The sequence below is a fragment of the Gorilla gorilla genome, chromosome 6 (assembly GCF_029281585.2).
Source record: "Gorilla gorilla gorilla isolate KB3781 chromosome 6, NHGRI_mGorGor1-v2.1_pri, whole genome shotgun sequence".
NCBI classification, from domain to species: domain Eukaryota; kingdom Metazoa; phylum Chordata; class Mammalia; order Primates; family Hominidae; genus Gorilla; species Gorilla gorilla.
In genome coordinates this window covers 151933502-151960101 of record NC_073230.2, presented here as the reverse complement: position 1 = coordinate 151960101, position 26600 = coordinate 151933502, and the positions used below count along the sequence as shown (strand labels likewise).

At 47.5% G+C, this 26600-nt stretch overlaps 1 protein-coding gene, 1 pseudogene and 2 gene segments (V, D, J or C); all 4 read right to left on the bottom strand.

The window, feature by feature from the left end:
- The window catches only part of LOC101146757 (T cell receptor beta constant 2-like), a 112979-nt gene that overhangs the window by 42859 nt on the left and 43520 nt on the right, over positions 1 to 26600 (bottom strand).
- Positions 1 to 26600, bottom strand: part of LOC101146303 (T cell receptor beta constant 1-like) — an 84071-nt gene that overhangs the window by 33532 nt on the left and 23939 nt on the right.
- On the bottom strand, positions 5624 to 9269 carry LOC134758959 (putative trypsin-6). 2 transcript variants are annotated; one of them, XM_063708815.1, is made up of 6 exons: positions 9146 to 9185; positions 7957 to 8116; positions 7575 to 7577; positions 6645 to 6898; positions 6113 to 6249; positions 5660 to 5812 (listed from the first exon to the last, which is right to left on the bottom strand). In XM_063708815.1, the coding sequence occupies exons 1-6, from the start codon at positions 9183 to 9185 to the stop codon at positions 5660 to 5662; spliced, it is 747 nt and encodes a 248-aa protein (XP_063564885.1). The 2 variants fall into 2 exon arrangements, with proteins under 2 accessions (XP_063564884.1, XP_063564885.1); XM_063708814.1 differs by lacking the exon at positions 7575 to 7577 and having other exon boundaries at positions 5624 to 5812; positions 9146 to 9269.
- Positions 16177 to 20680, bottom strand: LOC109027595 (trypsin-2-like; annotated as a pseudogene).

Sequence of the window (26600 nt, the reverse complement as noted above, 5' to 3'; positions counted from 1 at the left end):
ATGAGAAATGGTGAAATTGGACATGTGCAGGGGGCTAGAGGGAGGAAGCAAATGGAAACTAGAGTGAATTGGAAAAAATACCAAAGTGGGACCTGTGGAGTTGAGAAGACACACAGATTACCTTCAGGTTCAGCTCCTGGCATGGCCGCTGAGCCAGCTTCCCCACAGCCAGGAGACGCACTGCTCAGAGACCCCCTCTCCACCCTGTATCCCATCTAATCACTGATGGGCTTATACCTAACATTGCTGTACTCATATGGTGCATGGAGCCTGACAGCTTTACAGGAGTTTTCATGTAAGCAACAGTGGTATATTGCTTTTCATTTATGTTGAGTTTCACAGTTTAAATTCCCACAAACATGCTAATTGTGATTTGTGCAGAGCAAAATTATTTCCATTTATAGAGGAAGAGACTGAGTTTCAGAAGGATTCTGTCTTGCCCAAGAATACAGATCTTGGCAGAGCTGACCATAAGGCCAACGGAAGCCGTGGAGAGCATTGTGAAATGTGGGAATTGCTGCAGGTGGCATCTAAAAGGTGACTTATTGAGGATCAAGGCAGAGGTCCCCAGAGGAAAAACTGTACATCTGATTCCTTCCTGGTGCTTTTCTTCCTGGCAGAAATAGATGATTGAATTCATCTTTCTCCTGGCACCTTGTCTGAGAGCCTTACCTTGCCACAGTTCCAGACCCATCCAGGCCATGACTGCCATGTAGATGACACACCTCTCTGCTCACGAATAACTGGCTAAGCCTGAGGTGGCCAGGTTTTTGAGCATTGATAATATGGGTTTTTCCTGTGCTGCCGCTGAACATGTTGTTTCATTTTGTCCCCTTGTCATGGGGTCTTCACAGACCTTAGAGGATGAGAGCCTCTTGCTCTAGCAACTGTAGACACCAGTGTGCACTAAACAAGGAGGTGAACCTTGGTAGAAGTGGAAAATTTTTTTGAAAAAAGGGATTTTTGGGTCAGTGCTTGTGGCTCTGACTGTCTGAAAGGGAACACCCAAGAATATGAGGATTTTCTGTATCTAGAGCTTGAAGACTAGCCTTCTCCAGTATTTTGTGCTCTTCCTTAAATGATCACAGTATAGTCTGAGGTCAGCTTTCTTCAAAAAGGAATGACCTTACAGGCAGAGAAGATTGCTATAGGTGGAGACTGTTACCTCATACTGTAGACTCAGATGTGTAGGATAGGTGCAGATCTAGCTGCCCAAGCTCAATTTGGAGGACATGCCATTCTTGGTACTGTTCATTCTGAACTATAGATTTCTTTGTCTACTTCTCTCAGACATCTTTCTGGCTTGTGTTTAGTGCTTAGCACACTAAACCACTATCCTTCAATTATGATAACAGTGAATCATTTCTGTGTGCTTACTATATAGCATGTAACTTACTATACAGCATGTAACTCATATAAGCTAAGCATTTTTTTTCCATTTTATCATCACAACCACCTATGGGCTTGCCCAATTTACAGATGATCGAATGAGCTATCTGGAGGTGAAGTGACTCTTCCATCTCCCAGAGCAGCAGCTCCCAGCCAGAGCCAGCCCTGCCTGCACTCAAGACCTTGGCAAAGCAACCAGAGCCAGAAAGAACCACAAGAGATGCTTGCAATGACTTTCAGCCACTTTTTCCCCCTTTCTTTCTCTTCTCCTCTCCTGCATTTTTCTCCATCTCCAGGTACAGTTCGGGATGTGGATGCCTGTCCCCACACAAAAACACTTGGGATTCATTCCTGATACCCCAATTCATGCTGATTTTCCCCCCTTTAGAGTCAGATCTCACCTACCTGTTTGGTCAGAGAGATGTGTGTTTTAAATCCCTGAGGAAGGAGACAGGGACTGTGCCCTCAGATGATTATTGGTGAAGTGGATTTATGCTTAATTTCAGTTTAAGAGAATGTTGCTGTGTCTCTGCCTAGGACAGGCAGCCCATTGTGGCCCTGGATGATGAGAGAAGCCCACAGAGGCCCGGGCTTTTATCACCTGTGGATGCCAGTGTCTACTGAGCCAGAATTGAGCTAATCCCCTGAAAGGATGAGCACTGATGGGCAGTTGTAGGTTGCTATGGGGCTTCTTGATCTCTCAAATTGCAGGTGACAAGATCAATGCATGCTTGAGGAGCCCCTTCCCAGAAGGCTCTGGTGGCTACAAACTGGTTCAGGTGTGGAAGATCATACCACTTTACCTTTGGTTTTTCTTTGAAAAACAAATAATGAAAGACAGTTGAAAACAAGAATTCTACCAGGGAGCAGGCAATAATTCTCTTTGGGAAAAGGGATGTTTGTGGCTCTTCCCCACATTGGCCTTGAAAGAACTTGGCTGCATAGTGGCTATTAAAATGTCCAAAAAATAGAAGATGCTGGTGAGGCTGCAGAGGAAAGGGAACGCTTATACACTGTTGGCCAGAGTGTAAATGAGTTCATGGAAAAATTAATGCAGGAAGCATTTTGGAGATTTTTGAAATAATTTAAAACAGAAATACCTTTCCACCCAGCACTTACTTTACTGGGCATTTACCCAAAGGAAAATAATTGTTCTGCCAAAAAGACACATGCTTTTGCATGTCCATCACAGCACTATTCACAGTAGCAAAGCCATGGAATCAACCCAGGTGGCCATCAGCGGTAGACTGGATAAAGGAAATATGGTACATATACACCATGGAATACTATGTAGCCATGAAAAGAATGAAATCATGTCCTTTACAGCAACATGGATAGAGTTGGAGACCACAATCCTAAGCAAATTAACATAGGAACAGAAAACCAAATATCACATTCTCATGTATACTGGCAGCTGAGCATTGGGTACACATGGATATAAAGATGGGAACAGTAGACACTGCAAGTGCTAGAGGGAAGAGAGAAGGAGTGTGGAAAGTGCTGAAAAACCACCTATTGGGTACTATGGTCACTGCCTGAGTGATGAGATCATTTGTGCTCCAAACCTCAGCATCACACAATATACCAGTGTAACAAACCTGCACATGTCCCCCCTGAATCTAAAATAAAATTTGAAATTATTTTTTTAAAAATGTGGCCTGGGACAGAAGAGGTGGTTCATGCCTGTAATCCCAGTACTTTGGATCACTTGAGGTCAGGTGTTCAAAACCAGCCTGGCCAAAATGGTGAATCCGTGTCTCTACTAAAAATACAAAAAAAAAAAAAAAATTAGCTGGGTATGGTGGCATGCACCTGTAATCCCAAGTACTTGGGAGGCTGAATCCCTTGACCTGGGAGGCAGAGACTGTAGTGAGCAGAGATCATGCCATGGCACTCCAGCCTGGCTGTAGTTGAGCCAGAAGATGTTTTGTGTGAAGGCTGAGGTGGTTTCTCTTCAGAGCCTCTGTGAGAAGGAGGCCCTAAGCCTTGGCGGTGGACAGATATCAGCTTTCTGCCTCTTTGCCCTTTGGTCTGGACCCATAGGTGAACAGTACCAGCCTCGATCCTGAGCATACGCTCTGCAGACTTTCACATCTCATGGTTCCATGTGAGAAAATGGACTGGGAAAGCTGTGTGGCCTGAGAAAAGGCAATCCCGTGGCCTGACTCTCACACAGTATTTTGTCTTGGATTTTGAATAAGCATTTTTTTTGCTTCTTTTGCATTTTTGGTGGTGGTGGTGGTGATCTATTTTACACTGACCACTTGGAAGAATTCCCATGGTTATCTGTGATTTTCATGCCCTGTTTCTGCTGGCAACCCTTCTCAGTGGGGTGACTCACTTTCCTGTGTAAAGACTCTATGTGGCCCAGGTAGGAGGTGGAAGCAGCTGTCTGGAAGGCCATTGGGATCCTTATGTCTGTGTCTTGGCTTGAGGTAATCAGCTGGGCTTTGATAGGAATGATCTGAATGGAGACAGAAAACACTGGAAACTAACACTCCCCACCCAGCCCAGCCCTGTTTATATGAAGTGTTTGGTTCTTCCCTTGACTCTTGAGTGATGATTATATTCAGACGAGGCATTGACATTGCGGTAAGAAAGGGAAAAAAATGTATCCGTCTTGTCTATCAACTGGATATATATCTCCCAAAGCAGACAAACCCAAGGCTGTAAGGTGAACTAGGGTCTGTGTTTGGACTCCATAAAAACAAAATCCATGTGGAACAAAGTGCTGTTTGTATGCAGTGACGTTCTGGGTGACCTGTTTGTATCTGTCCATTGTGTGTGAGCCCTGAGCCCTGTTTTCCTCTGAAGATAGTGAGTGATAGCTGTTTCCTCACACGAATCACACTTCTGGAGCCCAGATGGCCCTCTCAAGGCAATTGATCTTACACATTTACTGTTTACCAAACAAGTGTCTGATGCATACTTGGGTGTATTCCACAGCATGTGGACTGCGGTCCCCTGTGTTTGCCAGGAATGCTGTGCTCCGTGTAGAGGTTTTCCTCTACTCATCACTGCAATTTGCACGCTGCTCCGTGGACACTTGGAGGTCTGTGCTCTGTTCCCCGTAACTGGAAATGTGCTCTGAACTTGTCTGTCTCTCTTGGCTGCTCCTGGCCATTAGTGCCAGCTCCTAGGGGTGTCCACAACCACTTGGGACAGAAGGTGAAGGTGGAATTTCAAAGAGAAGCTTGCTTGGATCTTCGGTGACAGGCTTGGATGAGTTACGGCACCAAGCTGGGCCCTCTCAGAATTTCCAGGAGGAGGCTTTGGCAGGTGCCACAAGTACCACGGGGCCTGCCTCCCTCTGCTGTGTCCAGTGTGTGCAAGCCAGCCAACATGTGGCTAGAGTGGCTGCATGGTGTCACAGCCCTCAGATGTCTTTCCTTCCACCCTTTTTAATGAGTCCCAAATAACTCACTTGAAGTGTATTAAAGGCAAGCAAAATTTATGAAAATGAATCCTTCCTCAGTTAATTGATCAAATGGGTGAATCCTGACCCTCTCTAGTTTCTTTCCCTGGTCAGAGTGGGGGCTGGTGTTTGCTGTGGGATTCACTGTGGCATCCTACCCCAAAGGCAAAGAAGATGAAAGCGCAGCATGCGGAGTTGGGCTTGATTCCCAAGTCACAGTCTGGCTCCCGCTATGGTAGGTGGAACATCTCTCTAGCCGGCTCACAGAGATGGAACTAAGGAATTGAGGGAAGAGTCAGGGTGCCAGGGAGATTTACTTGAATCTGATTTTCCAGGTGAATGAGAAGGGAGGGCTTGGTTGAGGGTTTGGTGCTGACACATTCCTGGGAGAGGCATGACATCACCAACAGCATTTGTCATTATTGTGTTTTAGCAATAAGATTCCGCTGGTCAGATTTTTTGGGCCACCTGGACGATGCTGACATATTTTCTATGCTGTGATTGTTCTGAAGGCAGAGTAGCTCTAACCACTGTGAGAAACCCAAATAAAAATCAATACCCTCCCCCAAAGACTACCTTTCTGAAACACACGTTTCTCTAGAAACAGTGCCCTGCCTTTCTCCGAAGCTTCTTCTTATTTTTGGATTCCATCTGTTTGTATGTGCTAATCTAGTGTACAATGGAACACATTTTGCGAGCTGGGGGCTCTGCTTACCTTTAAGGGGGAGAGTTATATCTGAACTGAGATTGGAGGATGCTTTCCAGTGTGAAGGAGTGTGAGAGAGCAGGCACAGACACAGACAGTGAGAACAGGGTTATTTTATTGGTATAGAGACGGCAGAGTGACCAGGGGCTTTAGCTGTTGGCAGCTATGGTGTCCTTAATCCAGTCCACATAGTTGTAGACCTTGGTATAGACTCCAGGCCTTCTCTTCTGGGCACAGCCATAGCCCCAGGAGACAATTCCTTGAAGCTGTCCATTGCAGACCACAGGGCCACCAGAGTCACCCTGGCATGAAGAAGGGACAAGTTTTATGGAGAGATGGAGGAGGAATATAGCTACAGTTACTCTGAACCTTAAAAGACCCCTTTCCAGCCAGCTCTGTGGCTCCATGTTCTTCTCACGGTGGTCCATTCTCTGTTCTTCCTAAGCAGACAGGATGCAGCCCAAGGGAGCCTTCCTCACTTCTCCATGTGGGCACTGCAGGGAGCCTCCTCAGCCCCGCCACCTTGGGAGTTCAAATCTTTTTCCCTGGTGGGGCCTGGGTATCAGTGGAAACCTCAGCATGGGAAGGGTTGGTCTAATCACCTGGCAGGAATCCTTGCCTCCCTCAAGGAAGCCCACACAGAACATGTTGCTGGTAATCTTTAAAGGGTAGGAGGCTTTACACTTAGCCTGGGTCAGCACAGGAGCGTCCAGGCACTGCAGCTCATCTGGGTAGTCGGCTGTGAGGATCAGGAAGAGAATAAAGAAATTAGAAATGTGGGTCAGGCCAGAGAAGGAGACAATAATCTAGGATGGAACATTGAAGAGGAACACTGCCCGTGGAGAGGACTCCAAAACAAGTCCTGGCAAGGGAATCTGGCTTTTAGTTCCTAAAATGATCATTGTTGAACCCCTCCCAAGAAGTGATGGCACCAAGTTCTCCATTTGTCCTGTCTCTTGATTTTAGGAGCCAAGTCCTTGAGACTTTGCATCTCTCTGGTGCCCAGTGCAGAACCTGTGTGTAATGGGCACTAGAAATGTGTCCTGGAGGTGAGAGGATTTAAGTTAAGGAGCATGATTCATTGTGGAAATTGTGAGGATGGAGGGAAGTAGAAGGACAAAGGGTGCCACTCACCCCCAGAGCTCAGGGTATTGCCCCAGCCGGAGATAAGGCACTCAGTGCCAGCAGCTGGAGGGGCAGTGGGCAGAGAGATGGTGGACACATGGGCATTGAGGACGGCAGGTGTGGAGAGCTTGATCAGCATGATGTCATTGTTCAGAGTAATCCTGTTGTATTTGGGGTGGCGGATGATCTTGGCTGCATTGATGAACTGCTCATTCCCCTCCAGGACTTCGATATTGTGCTCTCCCAGTCTCACCTGGATGTGGCTGATGGGCAAGGCAGGCATGGTGAAGCCCTTCTTTCACAGCTGGGGCACCCATCCCACCTTCCCGAGGGTCCTTAAGCTTCCTGCTCATGGGCAGCTCTGGAGGCATGGAGTTGGGTATGTGGTCATATCACATGGGCAGGATAGGGATGTGGGTCAGTGCAGGTGTGAGACCCAGGACCTTTCTGCTTCAGAGGTTGGTGGTAATGGGGTGGGGAACAGTCAAAGGGATCCCACTGGAGGCTGCTCCTCAACCCACCTTCCCAGCCTCTTTCACACAATCTTTACAGTCATTAGTCCTGTGGGCACAAGGAGCTCCTTGAAGTTTTCCCAGCATTCTTCACCCCAGGCCTTTGCTAACTGTGCACAGTGCCTGCTCCTCCCTGCATTCTTGGCCTGGTGAGCACCACCCTTCTGTGTAATCTAATCCAAGGGTAGCCATAGCATTAGCATCTCCTGGGAACTTGTTAGAAATGTAAATTCTTGGTCCTTACCCCCACCTACTGATCAGAACCTTGGGGATGGGACCCAGTGATTTGTCCTTAACAAGCCTGCAGTTTTTTCTGGTGGTGCATACTCAGGTTTGAGAGTTCTTCGTGTAGGCAGTGGTTATCAGCTCTGTCAATACACTCTACAGTTACCAAGGTAGAGTGTGAAATACTCATTGATATTCACACCCTCTTCCTGAAAATTCCTGATAATTGCCCTGGGATAGGACACAGGCATCAGTATTTTTAAAAACTCTTTCTTAGGTGACTTTGATGTGTAGCTAACCAGCAAAGGGTGCTTGCCTGCTTTTCTCACTAGCTCTCACCACCCCAAGATCATCCCTGCCTGCTTTTATGACAACAACCCTTGCTGTTTCATGGATTTGCCTTGGTGTGAGAGCTTCCTGTCTTGTGTTCACTCTCTGCTCTGGAGAGTCAGCTGCTGAAAACAAGTTTTTTCTCCACCACCTCTCCCGTCCATCTTACCCAACCTCAGTAGTTCCCTGGGCTGAAGCCAAGCTCTCCCAGGCAGCCTGGCTGGGAGCTTTGCAGTCAGTGGCACCACACTTACGGCTTGTAGCAGTGACCTGCTGACACCACCCACTGTTCGCTGATGAGGGAGCCACCGCAGAAGTGGGAGCCAGAATTCAAGGACACCTGGTAGGGGACAGAATTCTCCTCACAGGTGTAGCCCCCAACAATCTTGTCATCATCATCAAAGGGGACAGCAACTGGAGTGGAGATGGGAAGGGAGAAGGCAAGTCAGTAGCATGTTAGGGGTGGCGCTCCCAGCCTGTGTTTGCTTCCTGCTAGTTAGAAATCCTTAACAAGCACAGTGAGGCTAGGCAAGGAGGGGAGCTCTGCCACCCCTGTGAGCATCACTGGATGTGACTCCCACGTCTTTGTGTCTCCAGGGCACATAGCTAGGTACCCCACGGGGTTTCAGATCTCTCCTGGGGTCACCAGGCTGAGGTCATAAGGAATGTCCTCAAAATGCTTCCTGTAGGATAGGAGTTGGGATGTGGTTTTCTCACCCACTGAATGCTTCTCTTTTTTATTCATCACCTGTGTACTTCTTCTGCCTATTTGAGCCCTGGATTATCAGGATACTTTGGCCAAGCTAGGAAAACCCCCTAGTTGCATAGACCTCGTCATGACCAGCTTCCCCCATAGCTCAGATTTGTGTAGTCAGAGCAGAGTTGAGGGTAGCCCCCAGGCTCACTTCAGCAGAGAATGGTAGACATTGTTATTAGCCAATAGGACAGCAATTCTTAATCTTGGCTGCATGCCTGGAAATGTTACAAATCACCTGAGAAGCTTAAAAACCCAGTACACAGGCTGCACCCCAGAAAAATGAAGTTAGAATTTCTAGAGCTGAGTCTCTCGCATGAGTAATTTTTCAACCTCCCCAGGTGCATCCAAGGTTAAGAGCAGCTATAGTGGTGCTATTCTGGTGCTGTTGGAGCCAAGCCTGAAGGCTGCTGCTTTATTTTGTGGACCTGCCCCACCTGGTCTCCATTTCCAGCTTCTCCAGCCACAGCTCAGATATGGGTGAATGACAGTGGTGGGAATGAAATCAGGGAGAAGGTAAAACAGGTGAGGCTTAAAGAGAGCCCAAGGAGGATGGGAAGGAGATATGCCAGATGGAGGAAATAGAATATCAGAGAACAGTCAAAAGAGGAGAGGTGGCAAGAACGGCAGGGCATATGTCTGCCAGTAACGGGGGGTGGTTGGGGACTGAGGCAGGGCATGAAACTCACCAGCAGCTCCCACAAAGGCAAGGATCAGGAGTGGATTCATGGTGGTAGAGTGTGCCTGTCTGGTGGTGGAAGGCCCGTCTTTATAGCTCTGGAGGATCCAGAGAGGAGGTGTCTGTGAGGTGAGGGTCACCATTCCTCCCAGCACAAACACACCTGCAGCTTTCTGCTTTCCATGTTCTTGCATCAGCTCGGCTATGTTTGGCCACTCTCTGGGTTTGTGATTCACAGGTGATAAGGAAACTTGCCTTCTGAGAGCAGAGAGGGAGAGTGGCTCTTTCCTGCAAGGATGCTAGGATGGGGAAGACAGGGGAAGCCAAGCCCTGGATCACACAGCTGGGCTTTCTTAGGCCCAGGAGATGAGGGTTAGAAGGAGGGAGAATGGCCTGGCTGTTTAGGAATCTGTTTAACTATTGGGATTGTATTTAATATACTTAAGGAAGGGCAAGTATTGGTAACAAGCTTGGCTTTTCAGTGTTCTGCAGCCCCCATGAGAGGAGCAAAGTCTTATCTAAGGCTCATTCCTGTGAATATGAAGATGCTTCTCTCCAGTCACTCAGTGGGAAGGTCAAACCCAAGTCTTAGGGAAACAAGAATTCCAACACTAAGGGGTAAGGAGAAGGGAGACTCAGCATTCCATAGGATTCAGGGATTCCAGATGGCTCTCCTTCCTACCAATGCTTAAGGATGGGATGTGTTTCAAAGAAGGAGGGGGCACAGGTTAGGTAGGAGCTTACTCAGTGCATCTGGAGGATGTAAAACCAATGGCCCACTCCTTCCCTTCTTCAATGTGAAGACATTTGTCTCTCTCATATTCAACCTGTTGTAGGTTCTTTTCATGCAGCCTCAGGGTTGTCCTTGAAACCTGCACTCAGGGTGATGCAAACTGACCCTCCTGCTTGGGGCTGACAACCTGAACCAGAATGACATGGCCCCAATCAGATGTCAGAGTTTGGACCATGGTAAATCTGGGTTACGATTTGATCTGAGAATCAGCAGTAGTGCAGGGATTTGAGCACATGGTAAATGGGTGACATATTGGGTTGAATAACGAAGATGTGGAGGGGTGGGTCTAGAATTTTCTATTTTTGATGCAGTGAGATTATGCTCGGCTCAGTACAAAGTGAATCTTCCCAGAGAATATCCTGATTTGGGCCCTACCAAGGCTACTAAGACACAGTTGTGTAATTGACTGAGGCACAACCTGGCCAGAGCAGTGTGGAGATGGAGATGCTGTCTGCGCTCAAGTCTAATGATGTAAGAAAAGGAGGAGCTTCCTTATGAGGGTGCTTTCCCTTCTCAGGAACTCTGAGCTCAGGTTGGTGATGGGCAGGAGTGAGCAGAGTTCGAGTTTGAATTATTTGAAAGGTACAAGAAGCAGGGATGTTCTGGAGACTGAACAAAATGTGAAAAGCTCAGAAATTTGGTGTTGAAATTGGACATGGCCAGGGGGCTAGAAGGAGGAAGCAAATGGAAACCAGAGGGAATTGGAGAAAATGCCAAAGTGGGGCCCGTGGAGTTGAGAGGACACACAGAGTAACTTTGGGTTCAGCTCCTGGCGTGGTGGCCGAGCCAGCTTCCCCACAGCGAGGAGGCCCACTGCTAGGAGACCCCCTCTCCACCCCGTATCCCCTCTAATCACTGATGGGCTTATACCTAACACTGCTATATTTAGATGGTTCATGGTGCCTGACAGCTTTACAGGAGTTTTCATGTAAGCAGCAGTGGTACATTGCTTTTCATTTATGCTGAGTTTCACACTTTAACTTCCCACAAATATTCTAATTGTGATTTGTGCAGAGCAAAATTGTTTCCATTTATAGAGCAAGAGACTGAGATTCAGAAGGATTCTGTCTTGCCCAAGAATACAGATCTTGGCAGAGCTGGCCATAAGGCCAATGGAAGCCATGGAGAGCATGTGAAGTGTGGGAATTGCTGCAGGTGGCATCTAAAAGGAGACTTATTGAGGATCAAGGCAGAGGTCCCCAGAGGACAAACTGTACATTTGATTCCATCCTGGTGCTTTTCTTCCTGGCAGAAATGGATGATTGAATTCATCTTTCTCCTGGCGCCTTGTCTCAGAGCCTTACCTTGCCACATTTCCAGACCGTCTGGGCCATGATAGCTATGTAGATGACACAGCTCTCTGCTCACAGATAACTGGCCAAGCCTGAGGTAGCCAGGTTTTGGAGTTTTGATAATATGGGTTTTTCCTGTGTTGTCCCTAAATACGTTGTTTTGTTTTGTCCCCTTGGCATGGTTTCTTCACAGAACTCCTGCTTAAAGCATAAGGAGAGACTCTTGCTCTAGCAACTGTAGACACTAGTGTGCACTAAACAGGGAGGGGAACCTTGGTGGAAGATGGAAAATTTTTTTGGAAAAGGGGATTTTTGGATTAGTGGTTGTGGCTCTGACTCTGTCTGAAAGGGAACACCCAAGAATGTAAGGATTTTCTGTATCTAGAGCTTGAAGACTAGCCTTCTCCAGTATTTTGTGCTCTTCCTTAAACAATCACAGTATAGTCTGAGGTCAGCTTTCTTCAAAAGGGAATGACCTTACAGGCAGAGAAGATAGCTATAGTGGAGGCTGTTACCTCATACTGTAGACTCAGATGTGTAGGATAGGTTCAGATACAGCTGCCCAAGCTCAATTTGGAGGACATGTCATTCTTGATACTGTTCATTCTGAGCTACAGATTTCTTTGTCTACTTCTCTAGACATCTTTCTGGCTTCCATTTAGTGCTTAGCTCACTAATCCACTGTGTTTCATTTATGATAACAGTGAATTATTTCTGTGTGCTTACTATATAGCATGTAACTTACTATACATCATGTAACTCGTATAAGTTAAGAAGGTTTTTTTCATTTTGTCATGACAACCACCTATGGGCTTGCCCATTTTACAGATGATCAAATGAGCTTTCTGGAGGTGAAGTGACTCTTCCATGTTCCAGAGCAGCAGCTCCCAGCCAGAGCCGGCCCTGCCTGCACTCAAGACCTTGGCAAAGCAACCAGAGCCAGAAAGAACCACGAGAGAAGCTTTCAATGACTTTCAGACACTTTGTCCTCCTTTTTTACCCATCTCCTCTCCTGCTTTTTTCCCCATCTCCAAGTATATTTTGGGATGTGGATGCCATTCGCCACACAGAAACACTTGGGATTCATTCCTGATACCCCAATTCATCCCAATTTCCCCCCTTTAAAGTCAGATCTCACCTACCTGTTTGGTCAGAGAGATGTGTGTTTTAAAATCCCCGAGGAAGGAGGCAGGTACTGTGCCCTCAGATGATTATTGGTGAAGTGGGTTTATGCTTAATTTCAGCTTAAGAGAATGTTGCTGTGTCTCTGCCTAGGACAGGCAGCCCACTGTGGCCCTGGGTGATGAAGGAAGCCCACAGAGGCCCAGGGTTTCTCACCTGTGGCTGCCAGTGTCTGCAGAGCCAGAATTGAGCTAATCCTGTGAAAGGATGAGCACTGATGGGCAGTTGTATGGTAGGTTGCTATGGGGCTTCTAGATCTCTCAAATTCCACATGACAAGATCAATGCATGCATGAGGGGCCCCTTCCCAGCAGGCTCTGGTGGCTACAAACTGGTTCACGTTGTGGAAGATCATACCACTTTACCTTTGGTTTTTCTTTGAAAAGCAAACAATGAAAGACAGCTGAAAACAAGAATTCTACCAGTGGGCAGGCAAGAATTCTCATTGGGAAAAGGGATGTTTGTGGCTCTTCCCCACATTGGGCTTGAAAGAGCTTGGCTGCAGTGTGGTTATTATTAAAATGTCCACAGAATAGAAGATGCTCGTGAGGCTGCAGTGGAAAGGGAATGCTTGTACACTGTTGGCCAGAGTGTAAATCAGTTCATGGAAAAATTAATGCAGAAAACCGTTTGGAGATTTCTGAAACAATTTAAAACAGAACTACCTTTCCACCCAGCACTTACTTTATTGGGCATTTACCTAAAGGAAAGTAACTGTTCTGCCAAAAAGACTCATGCTCTTGCATGTCCGTCACAGCACTATTCACAGTAGCAAAGCCATGGAATCAACCTAGGTGGCCATCAGCGGTAGACTGGATAAAGGAAATGTGGTACATATACACCATGGAATACTATGCAGCCATGGAAAGAATGAAATCATGTCCTTTGCAGCAACATGGATGGAGCTGGAGACCATAATCCTAAGCAAATTAACACGGGAACAGAAAACCAAATATCACGTTCTCATGTATAAGTAGGAGCTGAGCATTGGGTAAAAATGGATGTAAAGATGGGAAGAGTAGACACTGCAACTACTAGAGGGAAGAGAGAAGGAGTGTGGAAAGGGCTGAAAAAATACCTATTGGGTACTATGCTCAGTTCCTGAGTGAGGAGATCATTTGTGCCCCAAACCTCAGCATCACACAATATACCCATGTAACAAACCTGCACATGTACCCCATGAATCTAAAATAAAATTTGAAATTATTTTTAAAAAAATGGGGCCTGGGCCAGAAACTGTGGCTCCCACCTGTAATCCTAGCACTCTGGATCACTTGAGGTCAGGAGTTCAAAACCACACTGGCCAACATCGTAAATCCCTGTCTCTAATAAAAATACAAAAAAGAAAAAAAAATTAGCTTGGCATGTGGCATGCACCTGTAATCCCGTGTACTTGGGAGACTGAATCACTTGAACCCGGGAGGCAGAGGCTGTAGTGAGCAGAGATCATGCCACGGCACTCCAGCCTGGCTGTTGTTCAGCCAGAAGGAGATGTTTTGTGTGAAGGCTGAGGTGGGGGCTCTTCGGAGCCTCTGTGAGAAGGAGGCCCTAAGCCGTGGCGGTGGACAGAGTTATAGCTTTCTACCTCTTTGCCCTTTGGTCTGGACCCACAGGTGAACAGTACCTGCCTCGATCCCGAGCACACGCCCGGCAGACTTTCACATCTCACGGTCCATGTGAGCACATGGAATGAGAAAGCTGTGTGGCCTGAGAAAAGGCAACCCCGTGGCCTGTTTCTCACACAGTATTTTGTCTTAGATTTTTGAATAAGCATTTTTCTGCTTGTTTTGTGTTTTTTGTGGTGGTGGTGGTGGTTTATTTTACACTGACCACTTGCAAGATATACCATGGTTATCTGTGATTTTCATGCACTGTTTGTGCTGTCAACCCTTCTCACAGGGCTGACTCAGTTTTCTGTGTAAAGACTCTATGTGGCCCAGGTAGGAGGTGGAAGCAGCCATCTGGAAGGCCATTGGGATCCTTATGTCTGTCTCTTGGCTTGAGGTAACCAGCTGGGCTTTGATAGGAATGATCTGAATGGAGACAGAAAACAGGGGAAACTAAGACTCCTTGCCCAGCCCTGTTTATATGAAGCATTTTGTTCTTCCCTTGACTTTTGAGTGATGATGATATTCAGACGAGGCACTGACATTATAGTAAGAAAGGGAAAAAAATGTATCTGTCTTGTCTATCTATCTACTGGATATATGTCTCCAAAAGCAGACAAACCCAAGGCTGCAAGGTGAACTATGGTCTGCGTTTGGACTCCATAAAAACAAAATCCATGTGGAACAAAGTGATGTTTGTATGTATTGACGTTCTGGGTGACCTGTGTGTATCTCCATTGTGTGCAAGCCCTGAGCCCTGTTTTCCTCTGAAGATAGTGAGTGGTAGCCCTCTCCTCACATGAACTACATATCTGGAGCCCAGATGGCCCTCTCAAGGTAATTGATCTTACACATTTACTGTTTACCAAACAAGTGTCCGATGCATACTTGGGTTTATTCCACAGCATGTGGACTGCGGTCCCTTGTGTTTGCCAGGAATGCTGTGCTCCATGTAGAGGTTTTCCTCTACTCATCACTGCAATTTGCACACTGCTCCGTGGACACTTGGAGGCCTGTGCTCTGTTCCCTGTAACTGGAAATGTGTTCTGAACTTGTCTGTCTTCCTTGGCTGCTCCTGGCCCTTGTTACCAGCTCCCAGGGGTGTCCACAACCACTTGGGACAGAAGGTGAAGGTGGAATTTCAAAGAGAAGCTTGCTTGGATCTTCGGTGCCAAGCTTGGATGAGCTATGGCCCCAATATGGTCCCTCTCAGAATGGCCAGGAGGAGGCTTTGGCAGGTGCCAGAGGTGCCAGGGGGCCTGCCTCCCTCTGCTGCATCCAGTGGGTGCAAGCCAGCCAACATGTGGCCAGAGTGGCTGCTCAGATGTCTTTCCCTCCACTTTTTTTTAAGGAGTCCCACATAAGTCACTTGAAGTATCTCAAAGGCAAGCAAGTTATATGAAAATGAAACCTACCTCAGTTAATTGATCAAATGGGTGAATCTTGACCCTCTCTAGTTTCTTTCCCTGGTCAGAGTGGGGAGCTGGTGTTAACTGTGGGATTCATATGGCGTCCTACCCCAAAGGCAAAGAAGATGAAAATGCAGCGTGCAGACCTGGCTTGATTCCCAAGTCGCAGTCTGGCTCCCGCTATGGTAGGTGGAACATCTCTCTAGCCTGCTCACAGAGATGGAACTAGGGAACTGAGGGAAGAGGTAGGAGGCCAGGGAGCTTTGCTTGAGTCTAATTTTCCAGGTGAATGAGGAGGGAGGGCTTGGTCAAGGGTTTGGTGCTGACATATTCCTGGGAGAGTCACATCATCACCAGCAGCATTTGTCTTTTTTGATGTATTTTAGCAAGAAGATTCAGCTGGTCGGATTTTTTGGGCTGCCTCGAAGATGCTGACAACATTTTCTGTGCTGTGATTGTTCTGAAGGCAGAGTAGCTCTACCCACTGTGAGAAGCCCAAATAAAAATCAGTATCCCCCCACCAAAGACCAACTTTCTGAAACACACATTTCTCTAGAAAACAGTGCCCCCCTTTCTCCCAAGCTTCTTATAATTTTTGGATTCCATCTATTTGTATGTGCTAATCTAGTGTACCATGCAACATATTTTGGGAGATGAGGGTTCAGCTTACCTTTAAGTGGGGGAGTCGTGGCTGACCCGAGATTGGAGGATGCTTTCCAATGTGAAGGAGTGTGAAGGAGCAGGCACAGACACAGACAGTGAAAGCAGGGTCACTTTATTGGTATAGAGACTGCAGAGGGACCAGAGGCTTTAGCTGTTGGCAGCTATGGTGTCCTTAATCCAGTCCACATAGTTGTAGACCTTGGTGTAGACTCCAGGCCTGTTCTTCTGGGCACAGCCATAGCCCCAGGAGACAACTCCTTGGAGCTGTCCATTGCAGACCACAGGGCCACCAGAGTCACCCTGGGGAGAAGAAGGGACAAGCTGTATGAAGAGAGAGACAGAGGAAGAATATAGCTACATTTGCTCTGAACCTTAAAAGACTCCTTTCCAGCCAGCTCTTTGGCTCCACGTCCTTCACACAGTGGCCCATTCTCTGTTCTTCCTAAGCAGACAGGATGCAGCCCAAGGGAGTCTTCCTCACTTCTCCATGGGGGCAGTGCAGGGAGCCTCCTGAGCCCCGCCACCTTGGGAGTTCAAATCTTTTTCCCGGGTGGGGCCTGGGTATCAGTGGGAACCTCAGCATGGGAAGGGGTCAAATCACCTGGCAGGAATCCTTGGCTCCCTCAAGGAAACCCACACAGAACATGGTGTTGGTAATCTCTCCAGGGTAGGAGGCTTCACAGTCAGCCTGGGTCAGCACATGAGTGTCCAGGCACTGCAGCTCATCTGGATAGTTGGCTGTGAGGATCAGCAAGAGAACAAAGAAAGTAGAAGTGTAGATCAGGCCAGAGAAGGAGACAATAATCTAGGATGGAACACTGAAGAGGAACACTGTCCCTGGAGAAGACTCTGAAACATAAGTCCTGGCAAGGGACTCTGGCTTTTAGTTCCCAGAATGATCATTTTTGAACCCCTTCCAAGACGTGATCAAAGCAAGTTCTCCATATGTCCTGTCTTTTGATTTTAGGAGCCAAGTCCTTGAGACTTTGCATCTCTCTGATGTCCATCCACTGTACAGCCTGTGTGTAATGGGCACTAGAAATGTGTCTTAAGCCTGGAGGTGAGAGGATTCAAGTTAAGGGGCATGGTTTGTTCTGGAAATTGTGACGATGGAGGGAAGGAGAAGGACAAAGGGTCCCACTCACCACCAGAGCTCAGAGTGTTGCCCTAGCCAGAGATGAGGAACTTGGTGCCAGCAGCTGGAGGGGCGGTGGGTAGAAAGATGGTGGACACGTGGGCATTGATGACAGCAGGCATGGAGAGCTTGATCAGCAGGATGTCATTGTCCAGAGTCCAACTGTTGTATTTGGGGTGGCGGATGATCTTGGCTGCATTGATGAACTGCTCATTCCCCTCCAGAACTTCGATGTGCTCTCCCAGTCTCACCTGGATGCGGCTGATGGGCAGGGCAGGCATGGTGAAGACCTTCTCCCACAGCTGGGACACCCATCTTACCTTCCCCAGGGTCCTTAAGCTCCCTGCTCATGGGCAGCTCTGGAGGCATCGGGTGGGGTGTGTGGCCATATCACATGGGCAGGAGAGGGATGGGGGTCAGTGAAGCTGTGAGACCCAGGACCTTTCTGTTTCAGAGGTTGGTGGTAATGGGGTTGGGAAGAGTCAAAAGGATTCCACCGGAGGATGCTCCTTAACCCTCCTTCCCAGCCTCTTTCCCACAATCTCCACAGTCACTAGCACTGTGGGCACAAGGAGCTCCTTGAAGTTTTCCCAGCATTCTTCACCCCAGGCCTTTGCTAACTGCGCGCAGTGCCTGTTCCTCCCTCCTTTCTTGGCCTGGTGAGCACCACCCTTCTGTGTAATCTAACCCAAGGGTAGCCATAGCATTAGCATCTCCTGGGAACTTGTTAGAAATGTAAATTCTTGGTCCTTACCCCCACCTACTGCTCAGAACCTTGGGGATGGGTCCCAGTGATTTGTGCTTTAACAACCCTGCAGGTAGTTCTGAGGCAAACTCAGGTTTGAGAGTTCTTGGTGTAGGCAGCGGTTCTCAGCTCTGTCTATACAATCTACAGTTACCAGCGGTAGAATGTTTAATACTCACTGATATTCACACCCTCTTCCTGAAAATTCCTGATAATTGGCCTGGGATAGGACACAGGCATCAGTATTTTTAAAAACTCTTTCTTAGGTGACTTTGATGTGTAGCTAACCAGCAAAGGGTGCTTGCCTGCTGTTCTTACTAGTTCTGCCAAACACCAAGATCATCCCTGCCTGCTTTTATGACCACAACCCTTGCTGTTTCATGGATTTGCCTTGGTGTGAGAGCTTCCTGTCTTGTGTTCGCTCTCTGCTCTGGAGAGTCCACTGCTGCCAACAAGTTTTCTTCTCCACCACCTCTCCCATCCATCTTACCTAACCTCAGTAGTTCCCTGGGCTGAAGCCAAGCTCTCCCAGGCAGCCTGGCTGGGAGCTTTGCAGTCAGGGGCCCCACACTTACTACTTGTAGCAGTGAGCTGGTGACACCACCCACTGTTCGCTGAGGAGGGAGCCACTGCAGATGTGGTACCCACAATTCAGGGACACCTGGTAGGGGACAGAATTCTCCTCACAGGTATACCACTGAATGATGTTGTCATCATCGTCAAAAGGGGCAGCAACTGGAGTGGAGATGGGAAGGGAGAAGGCAAGTCAGTAGCACGTTAGGGGTAGCGCTCCCAGCCTTCAGTTGCTTCCTGCTAATTAGAAATCCTCAACAAGCACAGTGAGGCTAGGTAAGGGAGGGAGCGCTGCCACCCCTGGTGAGCATCACTGCATGTGGCTCCCAAGTCTCTGTGTCTGCAGGGCACATAGCTAGGTACCCTGCAGGGGCTCAGTTCTCCCCTGGGGTCACCAGGCTGAGGATTCAAGGAATGTCCTCACAATGCTTCCAGTGGGATAAGAATTGTGATGTGGTTGTCTCACCCACTGAGTTCTTCTCTCTTTTATTCATCATCTGTGTACTTCCCCTGGCGATTTGAGCCCTGGATTGTCAGGATACTTTGGCCAAGCTAGGAAAACCCCATGGCTGCATAGACCTGGCCATGACCAGCTTCCCCCATAGCTCAGATATGTGTAGTCAGGGCAGAGTTGAGGGCAGCCCCCAGGCTCGCTTTGGCAGAACAAAGGTAGACGTTGTTATTGGCCAATAGAACAGCAATTCTTAACCTTGGCTGCATGCATGGAAATGTTAAAAATCACCTGGGAATGTTAAAAGCCCGGTACAAAGGTTGCACCGCAGAGAATGAAGTTAGAACTTCTAAAGCTGAGTCTCTGATATGAGTAATTATTCAACCTCCCCAGGTGCATTTGAGGTTAAGAGCAGATATAATGGTGCTATACTGGTGCTATGGAGCCAAGCCTGAAGCCTGCTGCTTCATTTCGTGGGCCCGCCCCACCTGGTCTCCCTTCCCAGCTTCTCCAGCCACAGCTCAGAAATGGATGAATGACAGTGGTGGCAGCGAAATCAGGGAGAAGCTGAAACAGGTGAGGCTTAAAGAGAGCCGAAGGGGCATGGGAAGGAGAGATGCCAGATGGAGGAAATAGAATATCAGAACACAGTCAAAATGGGAAAGGTGGCAAGAATGGCAGGGCAAGTGTCTGCCAGGAAAGAGGGTGGTTGGGGCCTGAGGCATGGCATGAAACTCGCCAGCAGCTCCCACAAAGGCAAGGATCAGGAGTGGATTCATGGTGGTAGAGTGTGCCGGACTGGTGGTGGAGGACCTGTCTTTATACGTCCCGAGGATCCGGAGAGGAGGTGTCTGTGAGGTGAAGGTCACCACTCCTCCCAGCACAAACACACCTGCAGCTTTCCCCTTCCCAGGGTCTTGCATCAGCTTGGCTATGTTGGCCACTCTCTGGGTTTGTGATTCATAGGTGATAAGGAAATTTGCCTTCTGAGAGCAGAAAGAGAGAGCAGCCCTTTCCTGCAAGGATGCTGGGATGGGGAAGACAGGGGAAGCCAAGCCCCGGATCACACAGCTGGGCTTTCGTAGGCCGAGGAGATGAAGGTTAGAAGGAGGGAGAATGGCCTGGCTGTTTAGGAATCTGTTTAACTATTTGGGATGTATTTAATGTACTTAAGGAAGGGCAAGTATTGGTAACCAGCTTGGCTTTTTAGTGTCCTGGAGCTCCCAGGAGAGGAGCAAAGTCTGATCTAAGGCTCATTCCTGTGAATATGAAGATGCTTCTCTCCAGTCGGTGTCGGGGAAGGTCAAATCCAAGACTTTGGGGAATGAGAATTCCAACACTAAGGTGTAAGGAGAAGGGAGACTCAGCATTCCATAGGATTCAGGGCTTCCAGATGGCTCTCCTTCCTACCAAGGCTTAAGGATGGGAAGTGTTTCAAAGAAGGAGGGGGCACAGTTTAGGTAGGAGCTTACTCAGTGCATCTGGAGGATGGAAAACCAATGGCGCACTCCTCCCCTTCTTCAATGTGAAGACATTTGTCTCTCTCATGTGCATCCTGTCATAGGTTCTTTTTATGCAGCCTCATGGTTGCCCTGGCAACCTGCTCTCAGGGTGAGGCAAACTGACCCACCTGCTTGGGGCTGACAGCCTGAACCAGAATGACATGGCCCCAATCAGATGTCAGAGTTTGGACCATGGTAAATCTGGGTTATGATGTGATCTGAGAATCAGCAGTAGGTAGAGATTTGAGCACATGGTAAATGGGTGACATATTGGGTTGAATAACGAAGATGTGGAGGGGTGGGTCTAGAATTTTCTATTTTAGATGCCGGGAGATTATGCTTGGCTCAGTACAAAGTGAAACTTCCCAAAGAATATCCTGATTTGGGCCCTACCAAGGCTACTAAGACACAGTTGTGTAATTGACTGAGGCACAACCTGGCCAGAGCAGTGTGGAGATGGAGATGCTGTCTGTGCTCAAGTCTAATGATGTAAGGAAAGGAGGAGCTTCCTTATGAGGGTGCTTTCCCTTCTCAGCAACTCTGAGCTCAGGTTGGTGATGGGCAGGAGTGAGCAGAGTTCAAGTTTTAATTCTTTGAAAGGTAAAAGAAGCAGGGATGTTCTGGAGATAGTGAACAAAATGAGAAAAGCTCAGAAACTTGGTGTTGAAATCGGACACAGCCAGGGGGCTAGAGGGAGGAAGCAAATGGATACCAGAGGCAATTGGAGAAAATGCCAAAGTGGGGCCCTTGGAGTTGAGAGGACACACAGAGTACCTTCGGGTTCAGCTCCTAGTATGGCCACCCAGCCAGCTTCCCCAGAGCCCGGAGACCCACTGCTCAGAGACCCCCTCTCCACCCCATACCCCCTCTAATCACTGATGGGCTTATACCTAACACTGCTGTACTTAGATGGTGCATGGTGCCTGACAACTTTACAAGAGTTTTCATAAGCAACGGTGGTACATTGCTTTTCATTGATGCTGAGTTTCACAGTTTAACTTCCCACAAACATGCTAATTGTGATTTGTGTAGAGCCAAATTGTTTCCATTTATAGAGCAAGAGACTGAGATTCAGAAGGATTCTGTCTTGCCCAAGAATACAGATCTTGGTAGAGCTGACCATAAGGCCAACGGAAGCCATGGAGAGCATTGTGAAGTGTGGGAATTGCTGCAGGTGGCATCTAAAAGGAGATTTATTGAGGATCAAGGCAGAGGTCCCCAGAGGACAAACTGTACATCTGATTCCTTCCTGGTGCTTTTCTTCCTGGCAGAAATGGATGATTGAATTCATCTTTCTCCTGGCACCTTGTCTCAGAGCCTTATCTTGCCACAGTTCCAGACCCATCCAGGCCATGACTGCCATGTAGATGAGAAACCTCTCTGCTCATGAATAACTGGCCAAGCCTGAGGTAGCCAGGGTTTGGAGCTTTGATAATATGGGTTTTTCCTGTGTTGTCCCTAAACATGTTGTTTCATTTTGTCCCCTTGTCATGGGGCCTTCACAGAACTCCTGCCTTAGAGGATAAGGAGAGACTCTTGCTCTAGCAACTGTAGACACTAGTGTGCACTCAACAGGGATGTGAACCTTGGTAGGAGATGGAAAACGTTTTTGGGAAAGGGGGTTACTGGATTAGTGCTTGTGGCTCTGATTCTCTGTCTGAAAGGGAACACCCAAGAATATGAGGATTTTCTGTATCTAGAGCTTGAAGACTAGCCTTCTCCAGTATTTTGTGCTCTTCTTTAAATGATCACAGTATAGTCTGAGGTCAGCTTTCTTCAAAAGGAATGACCTTACAGGCAGAGAAGATAGCTATAGGTGGAGACTATTACCTCATATCATAGACTCAGATGTGTAGGATAGGTTCAGATCTACCTGCCCAAGCTCAATTTGGAGGACATGTCATTCTTGGTACTGTTGGTTCTGAACTATAGATTTCTTTGTCTACTTCTCTCAGACATTTTTTCTGGCTTGTATTTACTGCTTAGCACACCAAACCACTGTCCTTCAGTTATGATAACAGTGAATTATTTCTGTGTGCTTCCTATATAGCACATAACTTACTATACAGCATGTAACTCATGTAAGTTAAGAATGTTTTTTTTTTTCATTTTATCATCACAACCACCTATGGGATTGCCCATTTTACGGATGATCAAATGAACTTTCTGGAGGTGAAGTGACTCTTCCATGTCCCAGAGCAGCAGCTCCCAGCCAGAGCTGGCCCTGCCTGCACTCAAGACCTTGGCAAAGCAACCAGAGCCAGAAAGAACCACGAGAGAAGCTTTCAAAGACTTTCAGACTCTTTGTCCTCCTTTTTTTCTCTTCTCTCCTGCATTTTTCTCCATCTCCAGGTACAGTTCGGGATGTGGATGCCTGTCCCCACACAAAAACACTTGTGATTCATTCCTGATACCTCAATTCAACCCGATTTTCCCCCCTTTAAAGTCAGATCTCACCTACCTGTTTGGTCAGAGAAATGTGTGTTTTAAAATCCCCAAGGAAGGAGACAGGGACTGAGCCCTCAGATGATTATTGGTGAAGTGGATTTATGCTTAATTTCAGTTTAAGAGAATGTTGCTGTGTCTCTGCCTAGGGCAGGCAGCCGATTGTGGCCCTGGGTGACGAGGAAAGCCCACAGATACACAGGGTTTGTCACCTCTGGCTGCCAGTGTCTGCAGAGTCAGAATTGAGATAATCCCTTGAAAGGATCGGCACTGATGGGCAGTTGTATGGTAGGTTGCTATGGGGCTTCTTGATCTCTCAAATTGCAGGTGACAAGATCAATGCATGCTTGAGGGGCCCCTTCCCAGCAGGCTCTGGTGGCTACAAACTGGTTCAGGTGTGTAAGATCTTACCACTTTACCTTTGGTTTTTCTTTTTTTTCTTTTCTTTTCTTTCTTTTTTTTTTTGAGACAGAGTCTGGCTCTGTTGCCCAGGCTGGAGTGCAGTAGCATGATCTCAGGTCACCGCAAGCTTTGCCTCCCAGGTTCATGCCATTCTCCTGCCTCAGCCTCCCGAGTAGCTGGGACTACAGGCACCTGCCACCACACCCAGCTAATTTTTTATGTTTTTAGTAGAGACGGGATTTCACTGTGTTATCCAGGATGGTCTCTATCTCCTGACTTCGTGATCCGCCTGCCTCGGCCGCGTATAGTGCTGGGATTACAGGCCAGTTTTTCTTTGAAAAACAAATAAAAGACAGATGAAAACAAGAATTCTACCAGTGGGCAGGCAAGAATTCTCTTCTGGAAAAGGGATGTTTTTGGCTCTACCCCACATTGGCCTTGAAAGAGCTTGGCTGCAGAGTGGCTATTATTAAAACGTCAAAAAAAAAAAAAAAATAGAAGATGCTGTCGAGGCTGCAGAGGAAAGGGAATGCTTATACACTGTTGGCCTGACTGTCGATTAGTTTATGGAAAAATTAATGCAGAAAGCAGTTTGGAGATTTCTGAAATAATTAAAAACAGAACTACCTTTCCACCCAGCAATTCCTTTACTGGGCATATACCCAAAGGAAAATAATCGGTCTGCCAAAAAGACACATGCTCTTGCATGTCCGTCACAGCACTATTCACAATAACAAAGCCATGGAATCAATCTAGGTGGCCATCAACTGTAGATTGGATAAAGGAAATGTGGTACATATACACCATGGAATACTATGCAGCCATGAAAAAAATGAAATCATGTCTTTGCAGCAACGTGGCTGGAGATGGAGACCATAATTCTAAGCAAATTAACACAGGTATGTAAAACCAAATATCACGTTCTTCTGTATAAGTGGGAGCTGAGCATTTGGTACACATGGATATAAAGATGGGAACAGTAGACACTGTAACTGCTAGAGGGAAGAGAGAAGGAGGGTGGAAAGGGCTGAAAAACTACCTATTGGGCACTATTCTCACTGCCTGAGTGTTAAGAACATTTGTGCCCCAAACCTCAGCATCACGCAATATACCCATGTAACAAACCTGCACACGTATGCCCTGAGTCTAAAATAAAAGTTGAAATTTTTTTTAAAAAATGGGTCCTGGGCCAGAAGTGGTGGCTCATGCCTGTAATCCCAGTACCTTGGATCACTTGAGGTCAGGAGTTCAAAATGAGCCTGGCTAACATGGTGAAACCCTGTCTCTACTAAAAATACAAACAAACAAACAAACAAACAAAATCAGCTGGGCATGGTGGCGAGTGCCTGTAATCCCAGGTACTTGGGAGGCTGAATCACTTGAACCTGGGAGGCGGAGACTATAGTGAGCAGAGATCATGCCACGGCACTCCAGCCTGGCTGTAGTTCAGCCAGAAGGAGATGTTTTGAGTGAAGGCTGAGGTGGGGGCTCTTAGGAGCCTCTGTGAGAAGGAGGCCCTAAGCCGTGGCGGTGGACAGATATCAGCTTTCTGCCTTATTGCCCTTTGGTCTGGACCCATAGGTGAACAGTACCAGCCTGGATCCTGGGCACACGCCCTGCAGACTTTCACATCTCACGGTTCCACGTGAGTACATGGACTGGGAAAGCTGTGTGGCCTGTGAAAAGGCAACCCCGTGGCCTGGCTCCCGCACAGTATTTTGTCTAGGATTTTGAATAAGCATGTTTTTGCTTGTTTTGTGTTTTTGCTGATGGTAGTGTTGGTATATTTTATACTGACCACTTGGAAGAATTCCCATGGTTATCTGTGATTTTCATGCCCTGTTTCTTCTGGCAACCCTTCTCAGTGGGGTGACTTACTTTCCTGTGTAAAGAGTCTTAGTGGCCCAGGTAGGAGGTGGAAGCAGCCATCTGGAAGGCCATTGGGATCCTTATGTCTGTGTCTTGGCTTGAGGTGACCAGCTGGGCTTTGATAGGGATGATCTGAATGGAGACAGAAAACAGTGGAAACTAACGCTCCCTGCCCAGCCCAGCCCTGTTTATATGAAGCGTTTGGTTCTTCCCTTGACTCTTGAATGACGATGATATTCAGAAGAGGCATTGACATTATAGTAAGAAAGGGAAAAAATGTATCTGTCTTGTCTGTCTATCTATCTACTGGATATATATCTCCAAAGGCAGACAAACCCAAGGCTGTAAGGTGAACTAGGGTCTGTGTTTGGACTCCATAAAAACAAAATCCATGTTGAACAAAGTGATGTTTGTATGTATTGATGTTCTGGGTGACCTGTGTGTATCTGTCCATTGTGTGCGAGCCCTGAGCCCTATTTTCCTCTGGAGATAGTGAGTGGTAGCCGTCTCCTCACACAAGTCACACGTCTGGAGCCCAGATGGCCCTCTCAAGGTAATTGATCTTACACATTTACTGTTTACCAAACAAGTGTCTGATGCATACTTGGGTGTATTCCACAGCATGTGGACTGCAGTCCCCTGTGTTTGCCAGGAATGCTGTGCTCCATGTAGAGGTTTTACTCTACTCATCCCTGCAATTTGCACGCTGCTCTGTGGACACTTGGAGGCCTGTGCTCTGTTCCCTGTAACTGGAAATGTGCTCTGAACTTGTCTGTCTCCCTTGGCTGCTCCTGGCCCTTAGTGCCAGCTCCCAGGGGTGTCCACAACCACTTAGGACAGAGGTGAAGGTGGAATTTCAAAGAGAAGCTTGCTTGGATCTTCGGTGCCAAGCTTGGATGAGCTACAGCTCCAACATGGGCCCTCTCAGAATGGCCAGGAGGAGGCTTTGGCAGGTGCCAGAGGTGCCACAGGGCCTGCCTCCCTCTACTGCATCCAGTGGGTGCAAGCCAGCCAACCTGTGGTCAGAGTGGCTGGTGGTGTCACAGTCCTCAGATCTTTCCTTCCACCTCTTTTAAAGAATCCCAAATAACTCACTTGAAGTGTCTCAAAGTCAAGCAAGTTATATGAAAATGAATTCTTCCTCAGTTAATTGATCAAATGGATGAATCCTGACCCTCTGTAGTTTCTTTCCCTGGTCAGAGTGAGGAGCTGGTGTTAGCTGTGGGATTCACTGTGGCATCCTACCCCAAAGGCAAAGAAGATGAAAATCAAGCCCAGCTTGTAGATCTGGGCTTGATTCCCAAGTCACAGTCTGGCTCCTGCTATGGTAGGCGGAACATCTCTGTAGCCTGCTCACAGAGGTGGAACTAGGGAACTGAGGGAAGAGTTAGGGGGCCA

Bases quoted from the DNA above. Each gene is read 5' to 3' on its own strand.
- LOC134758959 (XM_063708815.1), bottom strand. From the start codon at position 9,185: ATGAATCCACTCCTGATCCTTGCCTTTGTGGGAGCTGCTG. The intron at 8,117-9,145 runs GTGAGTTTCATG...TCTCCACTCCAG, and splicing joins TGCCTTTGTGGGAGCTGCTG to TTGCTGTCCCCTTTGATGAT. The intron at 5,813-6,112 runs GTGATTAGACCA...TCTTCATGCCAG, and splicing joins GAGGCAAGGATTCCTGCCAG to GGTGACTCTGGTGGCCCTGT.